The following is a 24792-nucleotide window of genomic DNA, read 5'->3' as shown; positions in this document are numbered from 1 at the left end:
CAGGCTTTGACCCCAATGTGCCTCTGTTAATATAAAGAGGTTTATCTCAGAGCTTTAATTAAATTGTGAATTGCTCACATGACAACCCTTTGTGCCAAAGCAAGTGTGAGGTTAGGCTAAATAAAAAATTAACAGGCCTTCGTGTGTGTGTGCACGTTTCTTTCTTTCTTTGTTGTCATGAAGTTGTTTAGCCTTCTCTTATGAAATTTATGAACTTTTTCTGTGGGATCAAGTTTAGTTTAAACAACTGTTTTGATAGACCTGTACCTAAATATTAACCCTCCCCCGGAGCGTTACAAATTAAAAGAGAGAAAACTAAAATGTTTCTAAAGCTAAACATGCGTGTACAAAAAGAATGCAAAAGTGTGCATCCAATTGGTGCTCGATTAAAACCAAGAGATTTGGTGTCATTTTGTCCGAACATCCTCATGTCCACGTCAAGAAAATTGCGTAATGTTGATGTAAACGACACAATCACTACATCGTTTTTGTATGGCCATGTTGGGTTTGATGCGTGCATGCCTGGTTTTCTCCTGTAGATGGGTGTCGGCACAGGTCTGCCCGCTGTCCTCAGCCAACATGCTCCGTCTTCATGGCAGCTCAAATTTTTTATCGAGGTTCTCTCCTCTAGATCCGCCGTGTTTCGCCTAGGGGCTTGCGCTGCCTAGTTGATAGGGTCACCTCGTAGAGGATGTGGTCATAGACCACGCACGGTCGGTCTTGGGATAGGGAAACGTTATGCTAGTCCGGAGGGATTACGCCACAATGGCCACCTCGCGAAGACCCAGGGTCCTAGACTAGGGAGGTCCAAGGGGGAGCACCGGGAGGGCTACCCCTCTACCCGCACCTCCAACACAATCCCTTCCCCTGGTAGCTTCATCCCCAAGGAAGAAACAGAGCTACCTGCAACACCCCATTCACTACATCAATAAACCATTACAGCATCCTGACTCTGTGACCATCAGTGAGAGTTGATGAACGAGACAAAAGAAGAGTTAAGCCTGCGGCCTCCGTTAAGAAGGTAGTCAAGGGTTGCATAAGTTGTGCAACCGGGTAAGAGCTTACGGTCTTCCAACACGGGTTAGGGAGAAAGTCTGTAAATTCGGTGCCGCAAGGGACCTCAGAGAAGTGACGGTGATGTGATAAGTGTGAGGCCCGAAACATGTCGAGTACTTGTGAAAAGTACTTGACTGGACGGCTGACTCGGACACGCTTACTACCTGCAGACCGTTAACTTGCCTAGTTTTACGCCCTGTGGCAAAGCTCTCGAGACTGGAAGGCCGTAACCTTTGACCCGGTTGCACAACTTGCGCAACTCTTGAGTACCAGTAAGGGTACTATCTTCCTTACGGAGTCGGCTTCCATTCCTGTTCTTTTCATAAATCATGACATGTTCCCCCTCCCACTTATCACATCATTGTTTTTTTTTGGTTTTTTTTTAATTTCTTTTTTTTTCTTTTTTTTTCACATAGGATAACGACAATAGCAAATGTCCAATTGAAACCGTCTCAGCCATATCATTTACACATGCGCATATAAACAGATAATACAAAAAAGATAATGAGAAAAAGAGAGAGAAAGAAAGAGGAGTGACAGAAGAGAATAGGGATCAGGGAAAGAAGAGAAAGAGGATAGCGAGTGGTGACCAGGCTTTGCAGTTTACCTACACAATTAATTTTACAAAAAAAAACAAAAAAAAACTTATCACATCATCGTTCCTCCTCTGATGTCCCTTTCGGCACTAAGTTTTGATCTCTCTCTTACCCGCGTTGGGGTATCATCCCCTTGACAACCACTATGGTTCTATCTTTCTAACGGAGGCCCGCTTATGTCCCCTATTGCTACGCAATTTTTTGTTGCAACCGAAACTATCTCACAAGGAGGCAGCCCCCTTAAAAGGAAAAAGGGAGGCAATCACATTATGAATTATATATATATATATGTAAGAAATTTTAAGACACAAAGTTAGATGCGAACATTTATTTATTTCCAGTGATATACATTTTGTTCTTGATTGACTTGTGACTTGCAGTTACGAGAGGACAGAGCTGGGGGTAGTGAGAGAGCGGCAGCAGTGTGTGACCTGCAACAACCCCCTCCCCCTCTACCTGTGCTCCCGGTGCAACGCTGCCACTGACTCTGCCCACTCCATACAGCCTTATACCGCCACACGCATCACAAAGTGTAGAGCTAAGTCTGCTGCCCAGGTAGCAGAAACAACCAGGGTAGAGCCAGTGCAGGATGGCAGGAGGCAGAACAGAAGACGAACAAAGTCTGCAGCAACAAAACGTGCATACAAACCTTTGACAGAGCTGCTGGATGTCAAGACTCAGCAAGCTGAGCTGGTGGAGGTCAAGGAGGAGAAGGTCAAGGTTGAAGAGGAAGATATAGGAGATGCTGGTCTCTGGTCTGGCGTCGGAGAAGACCCTCAGGCTCTTCCAGTCAAGTTTGACGAAGAGGCCAGCACGGATGAGGTGAGTTCTGAACTGGTCCTAATGACTGCAGTATTAGAGCTCTTCTGCTGGTAATGGTAATTTTAGCTGGTAACAGCTGTTCTACTTCAGTGCCACACTGAATACAGTTTCACATATTGAGAGATCTGGTTTCGTAAAGACCATCAGAAAGGTATGTGCCAGAGTTGTTGCATACAGTACTTAAAGTTACAGAGTAATATTCAGTCTAAGTGCTCATCCTGTTTACAGTGGCCTTAACATGTGATTTGAGATCAAACATCTGTTGTGGAGATAGTTTCCATGAGGCATACTTCATAGTCAGCAAAAATTATCTTAATACCGTAAGATCTGTCTAAAAATCTGTCTTCATTTTAGTGAAATTATGATTGACGTCACAAAAGGCGTTAAGCATCTTCATGTTTGTTTGTCAGTTTGTTTGTTATTCTCATATATACACCATTGACTGACCCTTGTTAACTCTTTTGTGATAAAGACTAAAGTATTCATTATTGTCTACTTTTTTTCAGTCCCTGCCTTCACTCTTTGATCCAGGAGATTCAGAGCTCACAGATGCAAACACTATAACCAAACCTCGGATCATTAAAGGCAAGAAACGTGGTCGCAAACCCAAAGAAAAAACTCAGACAAAATTTAATTGCAAGCATTGTGATGCCACTTTCAAAGAAGCTTACAGGCTAAAGCGTCATAGCAAGATCCATGCAGAAGACTATGGGAAGGACCGGTCGTACTCTTGTGTGGAGTGCCGCATGACTTTCAGGCTGAAGGGAAGCCTGGATGCTCACATGAGGAAGCATTCAGGTCAGCAGCCATATGGATGTGCCGTGTGCAACATTGCCTTCACCCGAGCAAATCAAGCCAGGCGGCACGTAGAGTCGCAGCATGGAGACCTTGTGAACATTGCTGCATGTTTCCAATGCACTCAGTGTCGGGCAGAGTTTATCCTCTACAAGAAGTTTACCACTCACATCTGGAGACACACTCTAGAGCGCAAGTTCAAGTGTGAGCAATGTCCGCTGGCCTTTTTTGAGCAGTCAAGTCTGCGAGTGCACATGCGAGTGCACACAGGGGATAAGCCTTTCACCTGTTCTGAGTGTGGCATGTCCTTTCACCAGCTGTGTAACCTGAATCGTCACTTACTGACACACTCAGGTGAGGCCTGCTTACGTTAGAAGCAAGTTTGTGCAATGATGTTGTGGTTCATTCTTCAACTCTTGATCAATATTGCTGGATTATGTTCTTTGGTAAGGGCAAAAATGGAATATGAGCCATGCATTACAGTGGCTGAATTTAACATCATGAATGATGGTTATATATTTTAGGTCAGATTAGGCTTGTAAGCTGACTGAAGACAGATTTGGAGTTTTGTTTCCCTGTACTCTGCATCATTGTCAGTGTAATTTTTCTAACAATGAGAATCTTGTTCCAGTTTGAGGTGTACTTGATGGGTGCTTGGAGAGATGCTTTGCATAATAAGACGAAAAGACAGTGACTATTGCAGCTCTTGATTAGCCTGACAACTGTACTTATGTGTATGTTCACATAGAAGTCACTTGCCTTCCTTGGGGTCAAGGGTTGTATGCTAATACAATTGAACCCCCCTTTTAAGACCTCCCAATTTAAGACTCCCTCCCTTTTAAAGATGCAGTGCAGGTCACAGCCTTTCTGTGGCAACGATTTGCCTTTGACGCAGATTACAATCTAAACAGTCGAAAGCTTTGTACAACTATCTCACAGATGACTACACATACCTTAAGTGTTGCTAGCCAAACGAAACTGTATGCGGTTTGTCAGTTCACATCTCTCGCCAAAATGCATCAACATTTCCCTTGATCATTTTCTGGGGCTGAAGGCTGTGTGCAGTATGCCAAAATGGACCCACATGCCATCGTTTACAATTGTCTTAGGCCTAAAAAAAAAATAGGTGTGGTTACGGTAACCCGACCTACCCTATTTTTTGGGGCCGACCCTATAACTTTTTATTACATTTGTCAAAAAAATACCCCAAAAAACAAGTAAACGAGTGCAGAAAACGCAATGAAAGCGAAAGTGCCCGAGTCGCACACTTATTTCCCTGTCAAGTAGGTTTAATTTGTACACATTAGAAAAAAAAGTAAAAAAAAAAAAAAAAGTGATTGCCTACCTGCCTACCCTATTTTTTTTGGCTATGTTACCGTAACCACACCTATTATTTTTTTTGGCCTTATGTAATCAAACACAATAGAGGAATTCAGTCCCATCTCCCCCCTTTCCCCGTCGCGATATAACCTTGAACGGTTGAAAACGACGTTAAACACCAAATAAAGAAAGAAAAAGAAAGAAAAGAGGAATTCAGCATGCCCCCGTTAGGAAGATAGTACCGTAGCAGTAGTCAAGCTCTTGTGGACTCTCACCACAAGATTTTGCTCACAAAACCATAAGTTTGCACTAAAAAGCATAAGACAACGTGCAAAATTGCAGAAGTCGTTAGATTAATCACCACAAGAACTAAATACATGCACACACACACACACACAAAAACAAGCAATCAGCCTTATTTCACACATAATAAGAAAAACACACTTTTCTCAATACTGAACTGCACTCTTTTATGTAATTTTGAAATGCAAAGCATGGTTAAATATAAATTGTACCGAGAATCACCTAAATTGTACAAAGACTGTACACTTCCAACCAGACACACATTTACACCCCTCACAAAAATTTGACCAGAATGCACAAAAACACCACAGGATAGTAAAGGCACAAGACAAGTGTGTTTTAACAACATTTATTCATTGAGCACAGTGATTCAATCATGAATGGAAACCCCCACCACAATGTGCAAAAAGAGAACATTTTAGCCAAACAGAACATGTAAAACACACAAGTTACAAGCCAGAAACTCATGTGTGTCTCAACAATCAAGGACAAATACCAGATCAATAAAAATATGACATGTAAATACTTTAGTTTGAGGTCGCGCATGTTCTATAAACAAGTCGTATATATGATTGGTTGTGACAAACATCCTGTGCCAACTTTTGCTCTCTAGCTCTACGAAAATGCATCATAACGCCCTTATTTTTATTTATATGGCTTCACACTTGGTACAACGTGAGAAAATACTGTGTAGATACTAGAACAACAAAAATATTACATGTAAATGCTTTAGTTCTAAAAACAAATCGGACATGATCGAATGTGACAGGAATCCGGCTGCTTTCACTTTCAGTCGCTAGCTCTTCGAAAATGCATCACAACTCCCTTATTTTCATTCCTATGGCTTAAAACTTTGCACAACGTGAGAAAATACCTTGAAGATACCGAGAACAACAACAATAGTACATGTAACTGCTTTAATTTGAGGTCGCGTGTGGTCAAGCGTGGTCGCACAGTACTCAGTCAGATATTGTAGCTGGTACTTTGTTCTCGGACGAACCTTTGCGATCTTTTTTTTATTTGACCAAATTGTTTTGTAAAAACCATAAGATCTTCGGCATACGCCGTAAGACTTGAAAAACATAAAAATTCCGTAAGAATTACGCGAAAAACGTAAGACTTGACAGGTATGAGGGTTGCTGAGACCCGGTACATTCAGTGCTGAAAGGGAATTCAGAGGAGTAACGATGATGTGATAATGCGAGGGCCCGGACCATGTCACATACAGTAGAACCCCTCACAACGACCCCCCTCTCTAAGGACTACCCCGCCACAACGACCCTTTTTTTTTTAACCGATGTGTTTCCTTATATAGTTGTCACCAGTGTAGCGACCACCCCGCTCTAACGTCTAAGGACCGACCTAACAGCTTGTGTAACGACTTTGTCAGACAAAGCCAAGACTCAGTCAGCGTAACGCATCACTGACAAACCGGTTATAACCAGTTATAACCGTCTTGCGTAAGCAAAGGCACTAATTAACCGCTGAGAGGTGTGATGGTTGGGTGGGCTGAGTAAACATCACAAACCAATCATCGAGAAAACAAACTCACGTGACCAACACACACCGTTCAATTCAGTCAGAATAGACAGTCTTTGGACAGAAGAGCAGTGGAGATCGACATGGCGTCTACAAAGAAAAGAAAATATTTAACTCTCGAGAATCGAGTGAATGTTGTGAACAGACACAAAAAGGGAGAAACTGCCATCGCGATTGCAAAAAGTCTTGATGTTGGAAAATCGCAAATTCAAAGAATTGTCCAACTCCAAGAAAACATTCTGAAAAAGGTGGGGAAGTGGTGACAAGGCAGTGAACGCACTCACCATGCACTGACATCATTCAAAAGCAGCCACACAAACACAGCACAGAGGCAGAGGCAGGTGTGCAGATGCTTTGTGAGAATAAGCGTTGAAAACCAGTTTGAATAAAAAACCAGCAGATAGAGCCGCATGTCATAATCATTCTTCTTGTCTGGCTTCATTGACTGCATGCCGATCTTGTGGCAGTGACTTTTCACTCTTCAGTCGGACTGTACACAAACCGCTCTCACTCTCCCTCACTGACTACCCTAAGCGCTGACAACTGATGTTTGGAAGAGTACACCTCTCTATTTCTCTCCAATGCTCTTCCTGCTGACTTCAGTGACACCGGACACCCCACTGAGTTTAGCCAGCTACCCCCCCCCCCCCCTCTCTCTCTCTCTCTCTCTCTCTCTCTCTCTCTCTCTCTCTCCCCAGCCATGTACTGTTTGGTGCTGTGGCCAGAGAGGTGTCACCGGCTAATTGAGGCCAGCTGCACTGTTCACTCAGAGCAAAACTAGTTGACTGTGTCTAACTTTTGACAAAGCAACACAACTGAAGGGTTCACAGATTAGGTAACCGACTCACTGGTCAAGGCTGCAGGGAAACAAGAGTATCTTTTCAATGAAAGAGGTTACACACAGATACGCGATGCTGAGAACAGTGGCCGATTTTTCACTCTCTTTCTCGGAGGGCCTTCATCATTGCAGGGACTGCTGTAAAGAAATGCTTGCTCAGAAACTAACTCTTTTTGCATTGAAACATGCACCAGAACTGGTGGACACCATCGACAATGTCAAACATGAAATCGAAGCAGTTTGCTTGAGGAAACGGTCGTCAGCAACTCAAACTTCTCTGTTTTCTTTTTTTAAGATAATCTGAGGTGACTTTCTTTGTGGCCCCGCCCCCTCCCTCTGTAAGGACCCCCCTCCATAAGGACCGATTTTTGTCAACATTTTCAAGGTCGCTAGGGAGGGGTTCTACTGTACTTGCGAAAAGTCTTTGAATGGAAGGCTGACTCCGTAAGGACGATGTCACGCTTACTACCTGCAGACCGTTAACTTGCCTAGTTTTACAGCCTGTGGCAACGGTCTCGCAATTAGGAGGCCTTAACCTTTGACCCGGTTGCGCAACCCTTGAGTACCAGTAGTGCTACTATTTTCCTTACGGAGTCAGCTTCCATTCATATACTTTTCACAAATACGTGACATGTTTTCTTTCGCACTTATCACATCATCGTGACTCCTCTGAATTCCCTCAAGGCACTGAAATTACCGAATCTTGACAACCCTTGACTACCACTACGTTATTATTTTCCTAACGGAGTCAGGCTTAACTCCGCTAATGTCTTGAAGTAAAGTACCCAAGATAGAAAGAATTCTCCCTCTCGCCGAGACTAGTAGACTTTCATGTAGGCTTTTGACAGAATTATAGTTCATATGCGGGACCTGATGTGACCACGCTTTCTTGCCTGGACAATGATGAAAATTAATTCATAAAAAATGTGCAGTTTTTGACTCTTTGCAAGAAAGTCAATGAACCTTGGTAGAATTTTTGTATTGTATGGGAAGATTTATATAGCGCTTGACGTTCTCTAAGCGCTTTACATATTAATTTCTGCCGTGTGAGATGGAATTTTTTACACAATATATCACGCATTAAATTACATATCTTACCCAACTCACATTATAGCAATTAACCCTGGTTCAGTGCTGGTAACGCTGTACGCGTCCCCTTGGTAACAAGGGAGACCACTCTTAAAAAAGAGTGACCAATACCCATAAGGCCAGACCCAAACTGAGTCTTCCTTCCGTATGCGCGCGCATACGCCGCCATTTGTATCATTCCAAACTCAGCGCTCAGTCGAGCTGGTCGCATTTTCTGTACGCTCCGGGTGTTTTCAGCCTTTGGGACTTAGTCTCTTGGACTTTGTTTCGTCCTCTTGGTTTACTCTTCGTCTGGACTTCACAACTATGTTGAGGTGAGGTCGTTCCTTTTGTTTTCCTGAATTTTGGCAGCATTTTTGGTCGCATTTTGGACTTGCAAATATTTTGTCAAAAAATGTTTCGTGAGTCGTTTTTATGCATGGCCGACAATGCTAAGAAGAGGTCAACTCCTTACAGGAGCTGCTGTGTCCTCTCCGCCAAAGAAAGTTTCTAAAAAAGCTAAACTAACCGGCCAAGCGGTCGTGTCTGTGTTGGAACCTCTTTCTAAGAAATGTGTGGATGTTTTGGTAGTTTTACCTGCTATTTCCATTTTGTCTGCTAAGTCTGTTGACAAGATCTCGCATGTTGATAAACCTGTGATAGGAGATGCTTCCCCTGTGGTTCCCGGTTTGGCGTCTGCAGACGTAGCTGCGTTGCTTCTGTCTCTCAGTTTGCAGGTTTCTTCGTTGGCGACGGAAGTTTCGTCCACGAGGGCGGAACTCCGTGCTTTGCCTTCCGGTGTTGCGGATGTGTCATCGTTAGCCAAGGTTCGACCGTCTCCTGCGGCTGCGTCACACGGGCAGAGGTACATGCTTCGCAGGATGATGGGGACTTCCTCTTTCCGCCTTCGGGTGGTTCGTCTTCCGGCGTGCCTTTACATTCTGGAGGTATGTTTGCTTCGCTAGTAACCGGGTTCTCCGGCCAAAGCGTGGCGCGTCGTCAGGAGAAAGTAGCCCCTAGCCTGATCCGCGGGGGTGAAAAGTTCCTATCTCTTGGCTGGCCCCCACCGTGCCGTCGGTAGGTCAGTGGAGGATAGGAGCCCTGTCGAGCGAACGGAAGGTCTGGTGCACTCAGCCCTGCCTCCAGGCGGCGGTGAGAGTGTACAGCTTCCGCTTCCGCCCTGGGGGCAGGAAGTTGTCAGTAAAGCTGTCTCCCCGGTTGGCTATGCCTATGGTAGTCATTCCGGGGGTCAGCTTCCGGATTGCGAGGCCAAGCATGATGGGGATACTGACTAAGGTGCTTCCTCTTTGGGGGAAGACACCTAGTTCCGCATGTGTCCGCTACTTACGGTAGTAGGACAACAGGATCTTCCGGTTGCATTTCTATGACTCCGGTTGGTTCTGATGCTTACCAATCAACTGCCGGTTCCGCTTCCGCTTTTGCGGCTGTGTCTTCCGGTTGCTGAATGGTATAGCCTTCTGCCGTTAACACTGTGGTGTTGGTAGTCGGCACTCATCAGCCTTCGGCTTCCGGTTCTGCTACTGCGGTTCCTCTGCTGTTACACAGGCTACATCCACTTCCTCTTCCAGTCTTGCAGCTGGCATGAGGCAGGTGGATGGAGGATCCGTTCACGGAGTTCCGGCTTTTGGGAATTTTTTCCCAACCTTTCCCGGTTTCGGCAGGTGTTGCCTCTTCGGGATTGGTTTCCGGTTCTCATCCTTTCTAAGTTTGTTGGGATGCTACTGAACAGGATGATGAGGATATGGAAGACGAAGCTTTTGAGGCAGATGGAGATGTCTCTTTTCGTCTTTCAGTTAAGCTGCCATATTTGGTAGCTCTGGCAGCAGAGGTTACTACATGTTATTTCCCTGAAGGGTTTAGCAGTAGCATCGTCATCTGCCGTTTGTCTACTCCATCATTTTTGGCGTGTTTTGCTCCTTCTCAGGAACATTCTGTGAACTCATATGATGTTTTTGCCCCACCTCTGCCTTTGCTGGCATCTCATGGGGAAGCTCCTGCTTCAGCTTGGCCGTGGTTCGCATCATTTTCAGCTGATTTGAGCTTTCTAAGAAAATCCTCGAAAGTTAAGTTCTTGGATTCTTCATTGGTGGCGTTTGAACTTGTGGAAGTTTTTTCTAACGAGTCTCTTTTGTCACCACTTCCTTTGTGGGCAGCGCTTGGCTAGGTACCTGCTGCGGCGTTGCTTTAGCTTGCGTCACCTACTCAAATAGCGCATCACTTGCTGAGCGCTATCCGTAGGCCTTGGTTAACTCCAAGCCTAAGAACTTAGTTCTGTCCACGGAACCGCTTCTGGGTTCCCCGGATTTGGTGGACATCCATTTGGATGTTTATAGCAAGGAGAATCTGTCTGTCTGTAAGAACAAGGATCTCCTGGCTGTGGAAGATTGTGGCCTCTCTTCTTTACGATTATCGCCTTTGAACAAGTCTTTCATTGGTCTCTCTCTTGTGCGGTTATGTTCTTTCTGGATATCTTTGTGTTCCGTCAGGACGCAGATACAAATGATGTAGCTTTGCTGTTCTCCTGGGAGTAGGTCTCTACCTAAAATTTTGTTCTTTTGGCGAGACCTTAATCTCTTCTTTGCTTGAAGGTTCTCTTTTCGAGTCCGCTTCTAGGCACGCGGACTCTTCTCTAACAAAGAGAAGCTCACAGCAAAAGGAAAGCGTATGGCAGGCCTTGGCTTTGTTATCAAAAGAAAAGCTCCAGGCTCGCCGTCTCGGCTTTATCTTTTATCTCCATACTCTCTCCTTCGTGACAGTGCTTTGGCCAAATTCTCACCTCTCTTTCCCCTGGGGGCAAGTTAGCGGTGGGGTCAGGGCACACACACTAAAGCACGCTTTCTCGCACACTCTCGGCAGTGATGTCAACTGGAGTTTTAGTGCTCGGCATCACCCTTCTTTCCGCCTTTGTGTTTTACCACAGCGGCTGGTGGTGATTAGGACTCCCACTTTATGGAGGGAGGCACTGGGCCCTTCCTTTTGGGTCTCTTACATAGATTGTATGGAGGTTACTTCCACATTTTGATACAAAATAGATCGGAAGTGGCTACATTTTGGTTGATTTCAGGGTTCTATTCTAGTCAAATGAATTTTTGGCCGTTTTGATCTCTTGAGGAGACAAGCGGCCCTTTCTAGAAGCCCTTTACTCCAGGTGGGAACTGGAATTGCAGGTCTGGGACACATTAGATGGCTAAGGCTGTACAGCTTTGATATGGCCCTTTGTGTTCTGCTGGGCTTTAATCAATCAAATAAAGGGCTAGAACTTGTGTTGAGTCAAGCAGACAACACCACAGTGGTGCTTTATTTCATTAAGCAAGGGGGTCTCTCACTCCCTTTTGCTTCCTCATTGAGCATGAGTGTTTCTGATGTGGTTTTACCAACACGGGATCTTATTAGCAGCGAAGTACCATCATGAGGGGTCCCCCCGCGGGTTAGGGGGAAGAATTTACCCGATGCTCCCCAGCATGTCGTAAGAGGCGACAAACGGATTCTGTTTCTCCTTTTACCCTTGTTAAGTGTTTCTTGTATAGAATATAGTCAATGTTTGTAAAGATTTTAGTCAAGCAGTATGTAAGAAATGTTAAGTCCTTTGTACTGGAAACTTGCATTCTCCCAGTAAGGTCATATATTGTACTACGTTGCAAGCCCCTGGAGCAATTTTTTGATTAGTGCTTTTGTGAACAAGAAACAATTAACAAGACACTGGCTCTATCCCATCCCCCCCCTTTCCCCGTCGCGATATAACCTTGTATGGTTGAAAACGACGTTAAATACCAAATAAAGAAAGAAAGTCATGAGGGGCTCATTGATTTGGCGGGCTCTCTAATTCTGTTGGTCAAGAATGTCCACTCAGAGTGGACTCTACCCCAACACGCGCTTCTACGCCTTCGGGTGGTTTGTAGTTCTAAGCCTCTGTTAGAAGTTTTTGCCTCTTGGTACTATCGCCTTTTGCTTATGTTCTTCTTCCGGTTTCCGGATCCCGAAGCATGGAAGAGCAATACACTTGATTTTACTTTGAGCGGCCTACCGGTCGCATAGTAGGGGCCCGTACAATCTTGGTTACCAGGCCTCTTAAGGCTGGCAAGTGGGCGCCGTTTTTTCTCATACTCGAGCCACATGAGTGTCTACTGTACGGGAATTTTTGAGACGCTCCGGGGCTTCGGCCTCAACTCTGGATTTGGCTCAGAGATCCCGTAGGTCTTGAGCAAGTTTCTTGCTCCTGGAGATTCTGATGTACATATCTGTCCTGTTAGAGCCCTCACCAGTTTTCTTTTACGGACTCTGCACACTCGATTGGAAACTCAGAAACTTTGTTTTATCTCACTCAACTTGGGTTGGTGTAAGATATCTCGAAAGTCTCGTTAGCCAATTGGTCTTCCACCATAGTGGGACAAGCTTTTGTCTGGACTGGCAGAGTTAGTCAGGTGGCGTCAGGGCGGTCTTGCCCTTTACTACAGCCAGGTCTCATGAGGCAAGAGATTGGGCTTCCTCTCTAGCTGTTCTTCGATTTGGTCGCCTGGCAGAAGTTCTTGAGTCGGTTTACTGGCTTTCTATAGATGTTTTCATTGATGTCTATCTCATAGATGTCGCTGCTTTGAGACAGGATGCAGTTCTGCGTTACCTGCTAGAGTAGCGGCAGGATAGATTCTCTTTTCCGGATGGGGTTAAGTGCCCTCCACCTTTAGTAGCAATCTGCTATATATGTGAGTTGGGTAAGATATGTAATTTAATCAAAAATTTTAATAATAAATTTTCATTTGATTAATATACTTACCCAACTTCCCGCAGTGGGGCACTGCGGTTATGAAATTAAAAGCCCCTCCTGTTTTTGGAACCGCAGGAGCTTTCTAGTTTGCTGTTAGGTAGATTTTTGGTTCCTCTTTCCTGTCATGCTCTCTTTTTCTTCATGAATTCTTTTCTTTTTTCTGCCTTCTTGCTCATTCACCTGTATTTTTTCCAAAAATCTCTTCTCTTGCCGCTTGTCTCGCGATTCATGTATAGTTTAATCTGTTAGTGTTCTGATGTAAGTCCAGCAGTAGATAGGTTAAGCCTATTTTAACATACTGGAAACTGGTAATCTTCCAGTAGGTATTAATTTAGTTTTACTAAAGCCTGCTGGGACACAAGTAATGGGTTAGTGCATTTGTAAACAGGAATCGCTTGACAAGTGGCCCCCTTCATCCCCCCCTTCCTCGTCCTGATATGGCTCTGCGTAGTCGGCTGGACGTTAAGCAACAAATAAACAAACAAACAAACAAACTTACCCAACTCACATCGTTTATTCCCTCCCGCCTCCCCGCTGTGGGGGTATGGAGTTCTAAAAAAGAAGTGAGTTGGGCTTCGTTTAGAATGATAAATGGCGGCGTATGCGCGCGCATACGGAAGGAAGACTCAGTTTGGGTCTGGCCTTATGGGTATTGGTCACTCTTTTTTAGAGTGGTCTCCCTTGTTACCAAGGGGACGCGTACAGCGTTACCAGCACTGAACCAGGGTTAATTGCTATATGTGAGTTGGGTAAGTATATTAATCAAATGAAAATTTATTATTAAAATTTTTGATTCACATCGGCCAGCAAACCTCAAGCCTATTAGGGCGAGCATTCACCTTTCACGGCCTTTATTCCAAGTCACACGGGTATTTGGTGGACATTTTTATCTATGCCTATACAATTTTGCCAGGAAAGACCCTTTTGTCAATCGTGGGATCTTTAACGTGCACACCCCAATGTAATGTACACGAAGGGACCTCGGTTTTTCGTCTCATCCGAAAGACTAGCACTTGAACCCACCACCTAGGTTAGGAAAGAGGGGAGAAAATTGCTAACGCCCTGACCCAGGGTCGAACTCGCAACTTCTCGCTTCCGAGGCAAGTGCGTTTACCACTCGGCCACCCAGACCAATTTCAAATGGATAGATGCCTGAGGCATGACTGAAAGCCCTAGGGGCTCTGTGTACCTTGAAGTGTCAAGGACAGTAACTTTAAGACCCTGTTTTTCTGATTTTCTGTTTATGACCTCCTCCTTGATATTTGGAGGTCCACTGTATGTATTTTGACACAGAAGTCACTTGCCTTGCTTCAGGTGAACGACCATATGTGTGCACCTTGTGTCCAGCCACATACCCAGCGTCACAGCAGCTGAAGCGCCACCTACAGAGTCACAGGGGAGAGAAGTCATTCCTGTGCCAGCTGTGTGGGGCAAGCTACACCGAATCCAAATCCCTCAAGTATCATATCCGCTCTCACACCGGTGAGTTTTCAAACTGCTCTTATATTGCATAAACATGTTCTTATTAAGTTAAGATTCACCAGGCATGGGAATAGCAGACCTGGGAACCCATACAATTTCGCCGTATTTTGTACGCATGATTGTCGAGAATACGCTCAGTACGGTCAGTGGGAAAAAAATACGACGAGAAAAATTCCCAGACTACTTTTCTTCACAAGCCCATCCTGAAGCCGATCCAGTATTTTGGCACATGATTACGTCACTATATTAGCCGCCGTCGAAAAAAATATAATCGGATCGTGTCAATCAATCAAAACAACCAGGCAAACGAAAGTACGGTATTTGGCGAAATCGGCTCCGAGAATAAACAAGTGAAACAATGAAGAAAAGTGAAAAAGTTTGAAGAAAAATATCACACACACACACAATTTGTAACCAACACACACATGTAGTCCCGCCCGGAATAAGCTTTTTTGGGATGATTTACGACTTTTGCGCATATTTCGAGCAGACGAAAACACAACATGGCGGCTCTCGCTCCTCCAACTATCGCAAGACACAAAAAAACAAAATCTCGCGCGCGTGAGATCCTGATACATCCGGTGTTTCTCTGTACGCTTGTCACGACGACTTGTTGACAAACGAAGATTCGCGAAAGAAAGAGAAAAGTGCCGAGTCTTGAGTAGAGAGCTAATAAAGTACCGGTAATCGCTAATCGAGCGAAATGAAAATCCGCGGCGACTTCCATTAGGTGAATGCTATTCAAGTTTAGGTAACGTCTTAGCCGCATCTTTTTATAAGCCGCAATGCGGGTTGTTTTTTTTAAAGTCGCGGCTTGTAGTCCGTCAAATACGGTACAGTTTTGGTCAGTAAAAATTGAAAAAAGCATTTGTTTTAAATGTATAGGTAAACTTAATTAACGGTGTGACGGACACGCATGAGGCATGTTTTAATCATGGATGTGCAAACGCTGTGTGGAGTACGCTCATTTTTGAGCGGGGATATAGCTCAGTTGGTAGCGCGCTGGATTTGTATTCAGTTGGCCGCTGTCAGCGTGAGTTCGATCCCAGGTTCGGCGGAAATTTATTTCACAGAGTCAACTTTGTGTGCAGACTCTCTTCGGTGTCCGAACCTCCCCTCGTGTACACTACATTGGGTGTGCACGTTAAAGATCCCACGATTGACAAAAGGGTCTTTCCTGGCAATTGCTTAGGCACAGTTAATAATTGTCTACCTATACCCGTGTGACTTGGAATAATAGGCCGTGAAAGGTAAATATGCGCCGAAATGGCTGCAATCTACTGGCCGTATAAAATTTCATCTCACACGGCATCACTGCAGAGCGCCTAGAACTGTACCCACGGAATATGCGCGATATAAGACTCATTGATTGATTGATTGATTTTTTTGAAAATACACCAAGTTTGTTTGAGAATACTCAAAGTGCAAAACAGGGGTTCCCAGGTCTGGAATAGAGGTATTCCACAAATAACTGTCATGATTTGTATGCACTGTGGAAGAGTTGTGCAGTCATGCGAACAATGACAGGCAGCCAACCAGGAAAGACTAGCAATCACAGCACCTGATTAGCTCTGATGTGTACGTTCTGCAGTGTCCGCTCGATATAATGCCCTTTTTTGTTGTTGAAAAAAATGCACATCGGAACTCCAGATTCGTTGCAGCAATGATCGCTGGCCTGCAGTGATCACTGACATGTTTTGTTTGAGGTTATGTGAGTTTGGCTAGAGGTCATGTTAGTTTGGAAAAACAAGAATGCTCAGTGATTACTACAGGTCATTATTGGCACCGAATCATGGCCTCAGGTGTGCATATTTTTTTAAGAGAAAAGTACACCATATTGAATTGACATTGCATAACAAACATACATCTGTGGGAGGGTGGAGTGAAAGGGGGGCACAGATCAGGAAACATTCAACTGAGACGCCAAGTCAGGGGTTGCAATAACGGGACTTTTATTTACCATTCACCAGAAGGCAGTGTCTGTTGACACATGAAAAAGAAAAGAAAACATAATAAGTACATACATAACATAATAAAGTGTAAACGCACCATGCATAACAATGCATCATAAACATAACAAACATTAAATTACATATTCTTACTCCAATTCTTATGAATGCATTGACTTCAGTCCCACATGCTAGATGTCGAAAAAACCACTCAAATTACCTGCCCTTAGTAGGGTGGTAACCAAGCTAAAAGTGACGCCATAGCCGTTGCTATGGCCTGACCTTGCTCAGTTACCCACAACACCCTGCGCACCATGTGAGCGCCAGCATCCGTAATAATCATTCTCGACTTTCGACAACACACGGTGGACGTGTCGATTTTTGTCACTCACTTTTGGCCTTCGCTTGCCGGCTCGTCCGTGAGACTAGCTGGTGTTGGTGGGTCTACCTGTCCATCTACCTTTTGGTGAGATCTTTCCTTTTTCTTTGTTTGATAGCTTTGTGTTGAGCAGGCACGCAGAAGTTTTTCGTTCTGGGTGACTGTTTTTCGCCGGTCTTAAAATGGCCGACAACAAAGCTAAACTTGGCGCGAGACTGGAAGGTGACAAGGCTCTTAGCCCGGTTAAGAAAGCTAAACCTAAGAGTAGCCAAAGAACTTTGATTTGCCTTTTATGCGGGTCGTAGATCCGTCAAACAGCACTTCTTTTGATGTTCCTATCCCTCCGAGGGCGGGTTCAGTTCTTTCACAGCTCGCTTCCCCTGTTGGGGTTAATCAGCCTTTAGGCTCCTTATAGACTTATTGTTGAATCGTCGTCGGTGCGACTGATGGGGGGGGGTGGCCGTGTGGCTATTCTTTCCCCTTTCTCTGCGTAAGAGGAATCAGTCAATGTCCTCCTTTTGGGGGGGACTTAACGATGTTTTGTGTCTTTGTTCTCAGCTGTTTCAGGCGCGATCGGCGGTTCCCGCCCTCTCGTTCGTCAGCTTCGCACTGTGGTCTAGTGCAAATGGCCTGTTCGGTTCAGCCTGTTTTTTGCCTCTGGTGGCTCTGGGCTGTTCACGAGCACCCCCTCCTTTTAGGAGGGGGGGCCTGCTCCCTGCCTGCGTCTAACCACTCTGATTACCTCCGGTACTTCACAGTGTGTTACGCAGACCCCCGCCAATGGGGGGGGATAGGGGGGGCGCTCCTGCTTCGCACCGTCGTCTGGTGCAAATGGCCAGTTCGGTTCAGTCCTTTCTGCCACTGGTAGACTGGGTTGTTTGCGAGCACTCTCTCCGTTGGGAGAGGGGGCCTGCTCCCCGCCTGCTTTGGCCGCTCGGCTTGCTTTCAGCACAGCTGGGTCGGTCATGCAGCCCCCTTACCGTGAGGAAGGGGGAGTGGGGGGGCACGGTAAGTCACGGCCTGGGCTTGTTCCCACTCTGCCCTTTGCGGGCAGGGGGCTGTGTTAGCTTCCCACCCTTTCCCGCCCTCCGGGCGCGTTCGGGTGGGGGTGGTATCAGTGACTCACTCTTTCCCGCCCACCGGGCAGGATCGGGTGGGGGCTGGAGCAGCGTTCCACCCTTTCCCTCCCTCTGGGTTGGACTGGGTGGGCGCTGTTGGACTGTCTTCACAGTCTGTGCCTCTATTGTCCTGGCCCGACAATCGTTCTCCTCCCCTATCGGGGTGGGTGGGCGGTGGGCTATAGGACTACGGCAGGTGGACGGATGGGGGTCGGCCGTTTTTCGGTTCGTCTCTCTCCGTCGCTCTTACTGCTGTGACGAGCCACCCCCCTCCCCATCTGGGGCATTGTCCTTAGCCAGCATACACAGTGGGGGTGCTATGTACGGCTTTCCAGGCTATGTTACATACTCCTTCTTTCAGGGATCGCGTTTACGCACGATTTTTGCGTATTTGACGCATTTTAAAAGTCGCTGACGCGTTTTTTTCGCCGCGCCGCGTAAGCCATACGCAAAAATATTGTAACTTTTTCTTGTCTTCACGCAGCGCTTTTGCTCTGATTTAATAATCACCCGATCCTGAAACTGACTATAGGGCTCGAACACACATGAAATCTGCGCGTCAAAACTAAAGTCCGTTTCTTTTTGCATCGAAGTATCGCAAACGAACGTAACGAGGGTATTACCAGATAATGTCTTGTCGGATAATGAAACAGACATTAGCTGCTCTCCCATCTCGCGCTTCCAAAAGGCGGAAAGTGTGTCTAGTCGTATTAGAGCGGGAAACAAACTCGCAAGGCCCGAAGGTTGGAGACAGCAGGGGTGTTATTCGACAGGCGTGCGCGGAGTTCGACTGGAAAACTCGCCGTATTTAGGTAAGGAGTGTCTTTAAGTCTTTCGTGCGTGTTTTGTTTGTGTCTGTACGTGTTTTCGTAGTACGCAAAAATATTGGTCCGTGACGCGTTTTTTTCGTTTCGTTGCGTATGACTTACGCGTTTTTTAAAAAGCTAGCGCGATCCCTGTTCTCTGCTCCATTTGGGGCAGGTGGCTGTGTTAGCTGCCCGCGCTTGTCGCGGGTAGCGGTCGGGGAACAATGAGCTTGACTCTCTTTTGTTCTCGGCAGGGTGTCTCGCACAGTGGTCGAGGAACAATGAGCTTTGCTCCGTTTTGTTCTCTGCACGGGCTGTGCCGGCTGTCTACCTGTGAGCAGTTGCTCTGGCAGGCGGAGACAGAACATACTCTTTCTCTCCAGTCTCCCATTCTTTGTTTTCACAATGGTTTGCGGGGACTCGGCTACAGTATCGCCTGGCCAGTGGTCATTGTCCTTAGCCAGCATAGGTCACCCCCCCCCCCCCCCCCTCCTAGGGGTGGGTGAGTGATAGGGCTACTTGACTTCGGCAGGTGGACGAGTGAGGATCGGCCGTTTACGGCCGTTTCTCTATTTCAGTCTTTCCCCCCTCTAGGGGTTACGGCTTTGCTGGACCACCCCCCTCCCCACTTGGGGTGAGTTGTGGTTCAAACCAGGTAGTCTGGTTCTTAGCACTGGGATGCTTCTCTCGCACAGCGGGTGGGGTAAGACGCGCCGGGCCCGGCTTTGTCTTGTTTCCCCACTCTCTCTCCTTCTAGGCAGGGAGCTGTGCCAGTTACCAACCCCTCTTCCCCCCACCTCTTGTTCAGGTGGGCGGTTTGGGTTGGCAGTCAGAGACTGATCACGCTTTTCATTCTCACTCTTGGCGGTGTTATCGGCAGGAGTGTTTAGTGCGCGACCTCCCCTGTCTCCCCTCCTTTTGTGTTTTTACACAACTGCTGGTTAGGATTTGGACTCCTTGTTTAAGGAGGGGGAGTGTGTAGGGCGGCCTACTGGTTGTAGGCTTCCCATACAAACATTACTTTGTCCCGGATAGGTTGGGGGTGTCTCTCTTCCTTCCTCTTCCGGGATGGCTTTGGGTTTTCACAGGCTTTCTCGCAATTGTTTCATTTGCTGAGTCTCCGGTGATTGCCTACCACATGCCACACTTTTTGGCTTGATCCGCACCTTAGGATAGTGGTCTTCAGCCTACACCTTTCCCGCTGCTTCATACGCAGGGAACTGCTGGCTTCGGGGTTTCAGGCTGCTTCGTCCTCACTTTTAGTGCGGAAGAAGATAGCAGGGAATTTTCAGGCTCAGGGTCTGATCCGGACTTTTTTTATTGCCAGGGGCTAGTTTCCTGGTTTCGCTTACAGACCACAGGGAACGTGGGGTTTTCATGATGTTACTCCTCCCTCTCCTCTCTGGAGGAGCTAGGATGGCATGGTTTAGAGTTTTCTGCTTTGGCTGAGACTCTCTTCTGTGCTTTCTTATAGGCAATCTTATCCTCCCTGAACGCTCTTTTGGGTTAGGGAGGATGCCTTGGATAAGGCTTTAGCCAGGCCGCTGGCAGCTTGGGCTAGGGTCGTCACCGAGCGGAGGAGTTTCTCGGTGACGTTTTAGGCCCACACTGTTTTTGCTTGGTGTGATCTCCTTCTTTTACAAGGGGTTTGATTTCACGCCGGTTACAGGAAGCAAGGGTCAGGCTTTTTCTGGGGTTGTTAAAACCTACTCAATAGCTGGAATCTTTCCCTTCCTTATTGGACCGCTGGCAGCGCGTTTATGCGCTCCCGGTTACAAAGGGGTGTTTTGGTTCAGTGTCTCCTCCCTCTCTGCGGGAGGTGGGTCGGCATGGGCTAGAGTTTTCAGCTTTGGCTGAGATTTTCCTCTGTGCTCTCACATGAGCTTTCCTTTTGCGTTTCTGCACACAGGAAAGGGCTCGGTTTCTGGAGGGTGTTGGTCTCTGGACTATCTCGGGGGCTGGTTGAGCTTTTTCAAGGTCAATCAGCTTGTCAGCTGCACTTTCTTTTGGTGTTGAACCAGGCTTTTTGCCTGGTGCTCTCAGTAACCAGGCAAAATTCCGAGCTGTCCTTATCCCAGGTTTTTACCTGGGCATGCTGTTCGACTTTGTCTCTTGGAAGGTTTGTTCTTCACACAAGAGAGAATAGGGAGGCTTTAAGCTCTTTTCACTGCCAGACTGGCACGAGAGCAGGCCTCTGCGAGGTCTTTAGACCCGATCTTCGGTCGGACGGTATCGATAGCTATGCTGGCCCTCTAGTCTTTCCTCAAGTTTTTTGGGGGGGTTCGGCCCCACAGGTCTGGGACATGAGGGTCCTCCTCCAGAGTGGGTTCCTCCACGCGGGAAGGTGGCTGGAATCCTTTTGGATCGCTCAGGGCGTTTTTTCCCTAGCTTTGTTTCCCCCCGGACTTAGACCGCTTTATGGATGCGTTTTCGTCTGGATGGGGCCTGCACTGGCAATTGCAGTCTTGAGGCTGTGATGTAGACGCAACTCCTTGGGCTTCTCTTTTGCCTGGGGTTAGGAGCAGTAGCTCTCAGTCTACTAGCCTTTCTTTTTGGCTATTTACAGGCATGTCCTGTTGCATTCGGGCAATTCTTCTGTTGCTTCTTATGTGAACTAGCTGGGAGGAGCAAGTTCTCACTCCCTGTCAGACAGAGTATAAGGGATTCTGATTGGGTTTTCACACTAAATCATTTTCTCAGGGGAATATCTCCCCGGCCAGCTCTGCGATCTGGCCGACTCGCTCAACAGGTCCTCTCAGGGCTTGCACAGGGGTTGGCCCATCTGCTTACGGGTCTGGAGGCGTGCTGTTTGTGTTTTAGATCATGGGTTCTGACTCTGGTCTTTGGGGCATGAAGCATATAGTTCCTCCACTTTATCTGTGTATGCTCCTTTTTGGCCTCCTTGGCCAATTGGGGATATAGAGCGGGGGTGCAACTCCTTAGCGCCCCTCTCTCAAGCCGGGTGGTTTTTCACCTCTGTTTCATTTTTTGGCTTTGGGCAGCTGGGCCTCTTCTTTGAGGTTCCGGCGTCTCGGCTATCTCAGCTGTTTTGAAACAAATAGGCCTCTCTTCTGTTGTTCATGGCGCTCTTGTGGGCATGATCAAAGGACCTTGTTTTACGAGGTTTAGAGGCTCCCCCTTGTTTAGCGCGTTGGACTTTGTTCTACTTACTCTGGGCCTCAGCCCTGTAGGGCAGTGAGGCGCATGCGTTTTGGGGGTTTGCCAGAGGATGTAGCCTTAGGGCTTTTGGTTCCGTTTGTTCACGGCTTTTGGCCAGGTTTTGGGGTTTCCCTCCACCTTTAGGAGGAATCTGCATTCATAAGAATTGGAGTAAGAATATGTAATTTAATGGAAAATTTTTAAGTAAATTTTCATTTGATTAATATACTTACCCAATTCTTATAGTTAATACCCTCCCATCCATCCCCACTGTCTTATATCCTTGGGGTGTTTTTAATAGTCTCGAATGATTATTACGGATGCTGGCGGTCACGTGGTGCGCAGGGTGTTGTGGGTAACTGAGCAAGGTCAGGCCATAGCAACGGCTATGGCGTCGCTTTTAGCTTGGTTACCACCCTACTAAGGGCAGGTAATTTGAGTGGTTTTTTCGACATCTAGCATGTGGGACTGAAGTCAATGCATTCATAAGAATTGGGTAAGTATATTAATCAAATGAAAATTTACTTAAAAATTTTCCATTCAACAGTAAACCTGAACTTCTAAGAAAAGAGAGGGAGGGGGGAGACAGGACTAATCCGCTACGCAATAGATCACTGAGGACACAAGTCACGCCTCACGGTCTGCAGCCATGGAAGCATGACACGGGCCGATAACTTTCGGGCACATAACTCTACAACCCGTTACTCTAGCTCTGACATCATACAGCACGTATACAGCATGCACACAGCGCGCGAAACGCTACTACGAAACAAAGAACACTGCTCGAGCGGGAAACTAGCGATACAAGCGAGACGAACCTGACTATGACGTCACACACACCAAATGGCTAACGCACAGATACTTGCACACCAAAGCATCAATCATACGCTCAGAACACATTAAAGACTGGATGAAACCTAGCAAATACAATAGAAACAATATCTACTTACAGTTCACTCCTCAATGTACAGCCGCACAAGTTTACACAATGAAGTTACACAAGCTGAGAAAGATCCTCTGCCAAAAGTCACAAAGTGGATATAAAACCAGCTCTAAAAACACTTCTTCCAAAATTAAGTTTGTTTCACTTGCTCCTCGAATATATCCTCCGCCAAAACACAAGTTAAGGCAAAGGGAGCCACTAAAATCTAAATTTGTATTTACTTCTACCATAGGCTAATGTTATATGTTTATGAAGTGGTAAGGCATATACGATTTCAAAACGGATAACGTTTTCAGTACCGTCACTGTCCGTTACCATGGAAACGGCAATCTCCAACTGCCAAAATGGGTTGCTAGGAACACGTTTTTTAGCTTCCCCTTAAATCATAGGAATGTGATTTTTTGTATGTAGGATGTAGGAGTCCATAGTTGTGGAATGACAACAGGGATTTTTCCTAGGATGAATAGTTCTGATAAAATATTTTTTTTAGATGAATTATCATGTTTTTCAGCACAATTTTAGTAAATATGACCCGCCTGAACAGTTATTTATTAATTTAAAGAAAATTCCTGTTGTCATTCGACAGGTTGTCCTCTGATAAGCATGTCCCTTAAGTTTCATTGCATTCTGAACAGCTGGATTGAAGAAAAACAGTTTCCTAGAAAGCAGGTCATGCAAAAACGCTGAACAGAGAAACAAGGCCGAGAACATTTCAAAGCTCTTTTATTCACCCCAAATCAATGTTAACATAGTTCAGGTATTTTTCACAGACACCTGGTAACTAGAGGCTTACCTAAAACTGCCCAGCAGCATATGCTGCACCCCCTTGTAGTCTAATGAGCTCATCCTGTCTTTTGAGTTTAGCTGCACGCACAGTGTCGCGTCTCTGTTTAGCTGATCTTTCTTGAACCTGAGGCTGCCAAGAACCCTTTTACACTCCTAGCCTTGTTTAGTCTTTTCATGTTACAGCCTGTTGTAAAGCCGTAGAACTGTGCAGTGTTGAGAGCAGCCGCTGGTTCAAAATTGAATTCCCTAGCCCCTGTGACGACTGCAAACCGTACGCGATTTTTGCATGCAAATTTGTCCTTGGGGCAGCGAACCCAAACGCTGCTGTGGAGACACTCATTAGAGTTTTGGGTTTTTCCTGACACACATCTCTGAAGCAGTTGATCTTTCGTCAGTCTCTGGTAAACTGGTTCTAGAGGAGGATTCAGCTTCTTGAAGTTGAGAGGTGTATGGACGAGTTTTGCCTGTGGTCCTGGGGGCTGGTAGAAGGACCATGACGCGGCACCATGGGGGCACAAGTCATGCTGTGGCTTGTCATCTGTTGAGAAGCCGTGACGCAGAGATGCCATCACTGCCCGTTTCATGTCTGCAACTGTCTTACCCCCCCCCCCCCCCTAATTGCCCGATTATAATATATCGTCAACTTCCTGATTGTATTCAGAGTCAGCTGATCATACCCTCGCCCTCCCAAAGTGATTCCTTTTTTGCGGCAGTCTGTCACAAGGTTGCGAAGCGCTGTTACAAGACGCTTGGAAACGTGATTGATGTACTCTTCTTTTTCGATGGTTACTTGATCTCCATAAGGCTTTATTTTGGAAAGTTCCTGGAAGGTTTTTGTGTCACCGTCTGACAGGATAACTGTGTATCGCAGATTGTGCTGCGACACTGACCTGCCCCACAGAACCCGAGCCGCCTCGACTTCCATGATGCCACTGGAACCTAAAAATAAAACCACCGTTTCAGTCAAAGTCAGCCACTGAATAGCAAACACACAAACACACACAAACACACACACACACAAAAGGCAATCAGCCACATATCTACCAACAT

General features: G+C 46.2%; 1 protein-coding gene across 2 annotated transcripts in view; it reads left to right on the top strand.

Moving 5' to 3' along the window:
- Positions 1 to 24792, top strand: part of LOC138983665 (zinc finger protein ZFP2-like) — a 41959-nt gene that overhangs the window by 4011 nt on the left and 13156 nt on the right. For both annotated transcript variants that reach the window (XM_070356947.1, XM_070356946.1), the window contains exons 3-5: positions 2033 to 2474; positions 2981 to 3623; positions 14435 to 14602. In XM_070356947.1, coding sequence (XP_070213048.1) covers positions 2033 to 2474; positions 2981 to 3623; positions 14435 to 14602 — 1253 coding nt within the window. The remainder of the gene's footprint in view (positions 1 to 2032; positions 2475 to 2980; positions 3624 to 14434; positions 14603 to 24792) is intronic.

Source organism: Littorina saxatilis, linkage group LG13, assembly GCF_037325665.1.
Source record: "Littorina saxatilis isolate snail1 linkage group LG13, US_GU_Lsax_2.0, whole genome shotgun sequence".
Taxonomy (NCBI): domain Eukaryota; kingdom Metazoa; phylum Mollusca; class Gastropoda; order Littorinimorpha; family Littorinidae; genus Littorina; species Littorina saxatilis.
This window is presented reverse-complemented; position numbering and strand designations above follow the sequence as displayed.